The following is a 7,748-nucleotide window of genomic DNA, read 5'->3' on the forward strand; positions in this document are numbered from 1 at the left end:
AAAAAAAAAAAAAAAAAACCAAAGGGGGGGGGAAACTTTGTTGTGGGTCAGGGGGAGGAAAGGAAAGGAAAAAGCCAAGTTCTTTAAGACTGTAATTTTCTGGAAAAATAGCTTAAGAACTACATAATTCCAGGGCAATTGTAACAGACTAAGGCTGGACATAGTTCTGTTCAGCTACAAAGCTCTAGATGCCATAAGGCCCTGGTCGACTGTGAGCCGATGTGTCAAGAGCTATCAGCTCAGCACTGAGATGACGTGCCTGTCTTGTGCACTTTCATCTGCTGTGATCCTTTCCTTTCAACAGGTTAAATTAAAACAGTTGGAGTCTTCCTGTGCAGACCAAGAAAAGGAGCTTGGCAAGGTGCGAACTTTAAAGTTCTTCCCAAGAAGGGGAAATATAATCTTCCATCAACCTAATACATCCCTAAGAAGTCTGACGTGCATCAGACAATTATGTTCCAGACTCAGGACCATCCTGGGGTTAGCTGGTGATTTAAAGACAAAAAAAAAAAGACAATAATCACAATCCTTAGATTTTTTTTTTCTGCTCAACATTTTACAGGACACATCCTAACATCTGTGTCTAACCCATGCTGGTATCTGTTCCTTTTCCGAATTCCCCTAAGTAATTCTTGTGTGGACTACATAATATATGGTTTATTTGTTCTCAAAAATGAAATGAATGTAGACATACAGCAAAAGTTTACACTGTGGGTCTGGGAACAGGGGTGGAACATATGGACTTCTGCTCTTACAGTAATAAGCTGGGAAAGCTTTAAGACTCAACTTTGGTTTCCCAGATAACAGAAGACTATGTGTTTGTGTCTCAGCTCTGTGAAGATCAAGCTCTCTGCATAAAGGTACAGCTTCTCCGGCAAGGGACAGCAGAAGGACTGTTAAGGGACAGGATGAAATGCACCCAGGTTGTTCAAGGGATACTACCTAGAAAAAAAATATCTCAAAATGGTACTAGGGCAAGACTGTATGGTCATCAGCCCATGTCACCCTAGTCTCCACTGAGCCTTTGTAACTACTATCTAGGTACCACTGTCCTTAAATTAATAATGAGCATGTTGGTATATCTGAGCAGTTACTCTTGGGAACTGACTCCTACTGAGGAGTAAGAGATGAGGTGGTGGTTTGAGAGGATGTAGTCATGGGAACACCAAGCATTTGTTCTATAGTCTCATGAAAAGTGTTTGCATGAAATTCGGTCATCAATAGGAGGAGAAGTCCTCGGCCCTGTGAAGATTCTGTGCCCCAGTGTAGGGGAATGCCAAGGCCAATAAGTGGGAGAGGGTGGGGTGGCAGGCATGGAGAGGGGGAGGCAACAGGGGTTTGTTTTTGTTGTTTTTGTTTGTTCCTTTGTTTGTTTTTTGGAGGGGAAATTGGGAAAGGAGAAATTCACATGTAAATAAAGAAAATATCTAATTTTTAAAAAAAAAGTGTTTGCATGTTTAAAGATATCATATCATAAAGTATCCAAATAGTAACTAAGGCTCCATTTGATTCTCTTCAAAGAAGTATCAGGAGGCGTTGAAGAGGATAGAAGAAGAACTAGAGACTGGATACCTTGAAAGAGAAGTGTGAGCATCTAGAAAGGAACATCCTGTTTGGTGGTTAACCTCTTCTTGGCTGAGTCAGTATGAATTCTGCCAAGGTCCCCTCCAGAGCTGAAGGAGCCTCTCCTTTTGTTATCTGATTAGAATCAGAGTCTTAAAAGACTATAGAAATACATCTCCCTTCATAGGTTTAGCAAATGGCTACATTATAAGAGCATAAATGTGAATTTTAAAAAATGGTGGTGCCTGAAATACTTAGTAAGTGGAAAGTTCCTTACTATTCACAGGATGAACCATAACTGTCCCCATCCTTACTTCTCTTAAATATGTGGCATCCCATCCATGATATAGGCATGAAATGCACCCTGGGGAGACTTGAGAACTATGATCTCTACTGAGCTATGAACACTAAAACTTAAAATGAGGAGACACTTGGAAACAGATGTGCTCTCCTTCTCAGATAGAAATAGTACAGAACCAAAACAAAGAGCCACGCCTCCATCACTTCCCCTTCTTTATGAGCTAGTCTTACTGAATATGTGTTTCTGCTTATTAGAGATTTGGAGGGACTTTGGTTCAACAATAAGAAACCAAAACTGCATAGTCTTCTAAGTAGGCCACTTACAAATGGCAATGTAGAAAGAAGCCAGGCCTTAGGACATGGAAGTGATCCTGAAGGACACTCTCAGGTCATTTTATATGCTTGCTGGACTTTATATTAGGACTTCACTGTCAAACCAAGGTTCTACAATAGTGTTGTCTAGTAGAACATTCTGTGCCATCCAATAGAAAGATACTATCAACAGCTGACTGACTTCTGAGTTCCTGGAAGATGGATAATATAGCCAAGAAGCTGAGTTTCTGTTTTAACTATATTTAAACAGTTGTATGTAATAGCTATGCTGTTGAATAGTGCAGCTTTTAAATAATCATCCTACACATTATGAATAGCTGAATATTTTGTCCAACCTTTTGTGGTTTCTCTTCCTCCTAGATCAAAAGTCTTAAGCATGGATTCTGAGAGAGAAAGGAGTACGAGCCTAAATAAGAAGGTAAGAATTCTGTTCCTTCCACTACACGAGTTCACTTCAGGAACTCTAAGTAGCCCAGTGGATGCCTGCTTTACTCACTGAACTGTCCAAACATTTCCAACTGTGATCCTGAAGCATTCTCTACCACCATCAGCATTCACAAGATAACAACGGAGCAGTTGTCTCTCCAACTTTCACCCATACAAATGACAGATTCTCAAAAGTTAACCTAAGACCTAAGAGAATTCCAAATGAAGGATGGAACGAGCACTGTTTGATACAGCATACTATAAAGGGACAGGTAGAGCAAATGCCCTTTCTCCCTTGTAATCACAAAATGCTTTTCTGTTCTTCCCAACACAGTCTTGAATCTTCCATAGCACAGGGCATCAGGTATCTGCTCAGATGTAGCTTGAGTTGTTCTGTAAGCTAAAGCACAAAAAGCCATACTTCTTTATGCCACACTTGAGTGTCTGTCCATAGTTAGCATCATGAAGTCATCACAGGCGAAGATCGGAAGTGGCAGGACTTTTGTAAAGAAGGTACTAGTCCATTCAGCCTTCTGGTTGTCTCACTGTCTACACTGACCTATAACCAAGGTTTACAGTCACCAGGGTTGTCATGTCATCAACATAAATATTTCTTTTAATCTCAGAAACAAGAGCCCATCTCTTTCCATAAGAGGAAGTGTCAGATGTTAACTGTGGTCCTTGGATCAGCCAGATGTTTGCTTCTGGTGAACCATGCTCACATATTCTGTACAAGTCATTCTGGTCCCCAACATCACACATGCCACTCAGCAAGTATGACTCCTGAAATTTGCTAAATCTGACATTCTAGAACCAAGTTTAGCCTGTTCCACCATGAATTCTCAGAGCCCCATCGATGGATTCCTTCTTCTTAGCAAAGACCTGAGAAAACTAGATTTTTATTTCTAAAGCCTATTATAGTCCTATGAGGGTTCAGTGGCCAGTGATGTCCAAGTGACTTCTTGCAGGAAAGGCTGCCTGGGCTCTGAGCACCTGCCATGCACTCCAGCTGCCTCAGGCCACAGCCATGGAATGCATTTCCAGTTCTGTTGGTTTCAAAGTGTGGTCAGAACTTCTCTTGCTCTTAATTTCACAAAGATGTTTGTTATAATGGCAACAAAATAGACAAGAGAACGTTTTGGAAGAGATACATTAAAAAGAAATCCAGAAAGCCTCATTTTGAGATTGTTTTAATCCTTCTGAAACTTCTTGCTTAGGTCACATCTATGTGATTCCCGTGGGCTGTTAAGTTACTGTTGGCAAAGGAGAAGGTGAATAAGCAGGTTAGAGAGCTAGGAGTGTAGACTCTGGCCCAGTACACAGGCCACTTACCAGCTATATTATCACCTTATTAAGAACTATCTTCCTCTACCTTAGTTTATCTCTCTCTCTCTCTCTCTCTCTCTCTCTCTCTCTCTCTCTCTCTCTCTCTCTGTGTGTGTGTGTGTGTGTGTGTGTGTGTGTATGTGTCTATCTGTCTGTCTGTCTGTCTGTCTATGCACACCAAGTCTGGACAGACAGCTCAGCTAAGAGTGCCTGTTACAAGAGTGCCTGTTACAAGAGGATCCAAGTTCAGTTCTCAGCACCCAAGTCATTCAGCTCACAACCATCTTGAACTCCAGCTCTAGGGGATCTGGCACCCTCTTCTGGCCTCCAAGAGCACCCAAACCTATGTATACATACCTACCCAGAGACACAAACAACTGTGAGAGCAAAGAAAATGCATCTTTACAAAGCAACTTTTATCTTTAAAAAATACATCTGCTTGTACATATGTCAAGAAATTGTAAGGTTTATATATAAACATAACATTCCACTGATGATTCACTGGTGTTATCTGGCAGCTTCCAGAAATTGTTTATTTACTACTGGTGTTTCTTCCAGGATGGTTTCATCAGTAAAGGGACATTGAAGTTCATTAAAAGGTAAGCAAGATCTTCTTTTCCTGTAAACGTCCAGAAAACCTAAGAAACCAGGAGTCAGACTTAGCCATTCTGTCTGAAAACAAAATCTAGACAAGGGCCAGGCAGTGGTGGCACACGACTTTAATGCCAGTACTTGGGAGGCAGAGGCAAGGGGATTTCTGAGTTCGAGGCCAGCCTGATCTACAGAGTGAGTTCCAGGACATCCAGGGCTACACAGAGAAACCCTGTCTCAAAAAAAAAAAAAATCTAGATAAGAATAATCACACACACACACACACACACACACACACACACACACACACACACACCAGCAGACACTGTCGTGGATGAATATCTCAGCTCTAATGACCTGACTTCTGAACCAAAGGCAACTGACAAACTCAGCTTTCCAGTGTCTGAGGTCAGCCATTTAGCAGCGCTGAAGAACAGAAATCTTGATTCCCACAAAAGACGTGGCCACTCTCACCTTTCCTCTCTTTCTCTTCCAGTTTGAAGTAGCTAACTGCATAGAGTCCCCCAGTGGCCATGATAGACAGGAAGTGGGGAGGGGCCATCTGCCAGCAGGCATAACAACACAGAGCAAGCACATCTGTGGAAGGAAATCCCTAATAGTATCCAGCATGTAACAACTGCTTTTACCTCTTTAAATGGACAGGGATCCAAGATTTGAACACCTGGGAACATATTGGTCCTGAGGAAAACACTGTGACAGCAAAGACCAATTAGTATTCATGAAGGCCCTCCACATGCAAGGAAAGGTCAAATTATGTTCCATACAATCTTCTTACAGAGGCATAAAGAAATAATATTTAAAGTCGGTTTAGAAAGAGTTCCATCAGGACAGTTAAAATGATTGGTGCTAAAAAGTCAATTCCAATTGCCTGGAAATTTGGTTAAGGAGAACATCCTTTAATACCACATGCACACATACCACATACATGAAGTATTACACATTCCCATATTCTTATGGAGGACTCTCCCAAAACAGCAGGCAGAGTGCTCCCAGAGCCTGCAGGCTGTCCTCTAATCTGTAATACCAGAGTCCAGTAGGACTCACTCTGATTTCTGCGACGCTTTATTCCTTAGAAGTAACCATTACATCCTGTCCACATTCCAGTGCATGCAGTAAAGGAAACTAATAAGCAGTTTGCACATACTTAGTAAACCTGCACAGCATTTGAATAGAAAAAAAGGAGTATCTTTCTAAGGAGACTTAGCCCTGGCTGTCCTGGAACTCAATCTGTAGTCCAGGCTGGCCTCAAATTCAGAAATCGGCCTGTCTCTGCCTCCCAAGGGCTGAGATTAAAGGTATGCGCCACCACCACCGGCTTTTGTTTGGCTTTTTGAGACAAGGGTTCAGTATGTTGCTCTCCTACTCATGACCCTCCTGCCTCAGCTTCCCAAGTGCTGCGGTGACAGGCATGTGCACCCCGCTTTACTTCAGCACTGATTCTAATCAAATAAAAGGTTGACAAACAAGATCTTACTAAAATTAAGAAACTTTGTTCTCTGACACCTGAGAACCAGGGAACCATTATAAAGGCGTAAGAGTATAGAACATTACACACACAGAAAGGGAGTTATGTCCACAATATATAAAGAATTCCTGTAAGTCAAGCACAAACCATGTAATAGGTAAATGGGCAAGAGGAAAGAAACACGTGAGACCAAGCAGCCTGTGAACAGATGTTCAGCTTCAATATTCACCAAGGAAATGTGAAATGGAGCCAGATGAGTTCTTGTTCTATAACTGTGTGACTGACAGAATCTTAAGCATTTGGTAAGATCCTATTGGAGGAGATGCGGGCCTACAGAAGTCCATGCGTAGATACAACTAACTACTTTGGAAAATAATTGACCAAAAACAAATAAGTAAGGGACTGAATGAAGTTCCATTGTGGGAAGTGGAAATAAAAGAGGGGCTCGTGGAAAGCATGACTGAGTGGAAGGAGCAGTTACGGCTGACTGGAATGTGAAGACTTCAGAAGGGCTCAAGCCTGAGACTCCGTTCTGTTCCAAGTCTTCTTCGGATCCCCTGATTAATCATTTCTGTGCTTTCTCTTGCAGGATCTTTTGCTCCCTCTTGTTCTCCACGCTGTTTTTCATCAGATTGCTGGGGTACCTGGTCTTCCATTTAAGTTTTATAAATCCTGACCTCCTGGTCAATGCACTGCCCAAGATACTGAGCAGGGACGTCTTGTGGAAGCTGCAGTGTTTCCTCTTTCCATCTCTCACACTTGAGACAGAGGACATGCTACCCCACTGACCACAAGCCATATCTGAGGGCAGTGGAAGGCAGGCAGGTGGGATGCAGGCTCCCAAATGGGAGGTGGCAAAATCTGTGGAGGGAAGGGGTATCCCTCAGTTTTCCCCTTGAGGTTGGCCTACTCGGTGATCATCCGTCTCCATGTCACTGTTCCAAGATTAATCTTGCCCAGTAAAGAACTCTGTCAAAAAGTCTCTGCATGGATGGGTACAGTGAATGGTACATAGTGGAGAGCAAACCTGGTCAAGCTGGGAATTCTATACACACTTTGTAAAGTTAGAACTGACCAGGGAGTTCCATCAATGCTACAAGATCCCCTTCTTATAGCAGAACTTACATGAAAATCAAAAGTAGTGTCAACTGACCTGCTGTGTGTATCCATTAACAGGCTGGCCCATAGTGTCACGTACATGTCACATCAGATACCCAGGAGACTAAGGCAGAAAAATCATGAGCTCAAGACCAGAAGAGGCAATATGGAAAGATCTTCCCTCCAAAACAATAATAATTATTAATATAATAATAATAATAATAATAATAATCAACCAAGATTTATGAATATGATATGATATTATAATAGGCTAGAAGAAGCCTCAAAATGTCATCAAGGTTCCATTTCCACTTCTTTCTCCTTGGTCATCCCCCTTTTAGTTCAAGATGACTGTCACCACCATAAGTTCAATCCTTCCCGATTAGCAATCTCAGCAGAATGAAACAGTCTTTGCCAATAGCTCTAATAGCAGATCCCTGAGAACACAGACTAGCCCATGTGATGTAGACCATTTAACCCTATCTTACAATCCCTGTGGCCAACAGGACAGACTTTCCAGCTGGTCAAGCCTGAGGCGTGTGTCTAATTCCTTGGTAGGGAATGGGGAAGGCAAAGAAGGAAAAGAAGAGGAACAAGGAATTGGCTCAAAGGATAAGAGCATTTT

At 42.1% G+C, this 7,748-nt stretch overlaps 1 protein-coding gene across 5 annotated transcripts in view; it reads left to right on the forward strand.

Moving 5' to 3' along the window:
- Tmco5a (transmembrane and coiled-coil domains 5A) overlaps window positions 1-7,007 on the forward strand; it is a 16,370-nt gene extending 9,363 nt beyond the window's left edge. For 4 of the 5 annotated variants that reach the window (XM_031371421.1, XM_031371425.1, XM_031371423.1 and 1 more), the window contains 6 exons: window positions 305-361; window positions 801-860; window positions 1,522-1,586; window positions 2,557-2,614; window positions 4,507-4,547; window positions 6,615-7,007. In XM_031371421.1, the coding sequence (XP_031227281.1) occupies window positions 305-361; window positions 801-860; window positions 1,522-1,586; window positions 2,557-2,614; window positions 4,507-4,547; window positions 6,615-6,813 (480 nt within the window). In that variant the 3' untranslated portion in view covers window positions 6,814-7,007. The remainder of the gene's footprint in view (window positions 1-304; window positions 362-800; window positions 861-1,521; window positions 1,587-2,556; window positions 2,615-4,506; window positions 4,548-6,614) is intronic. The other variant, XM_031371422.1, reaches the window with a different exon arrangement.
- The last annotated feature ends 741 nt before the right edge of the window (window positions 7,008-7,748 follow it).

Source organism: Mastomys coucha, unplaced genomic scaffold (genome assembly GCF_008632895.1).
Source record: "Mastomys coucha isolate ucsf_1 unplaced genomic scaffold, UCSF_Mcou_1 pScaffold15, whole genome shotgun sequence".
Taxonomy (NCBI): domain Eukaryota; kingdom Metazoa; phylum Chordata; class Mammalia; order Rodentia; family Muridae; genus Mastomys; species Mastomys coucha.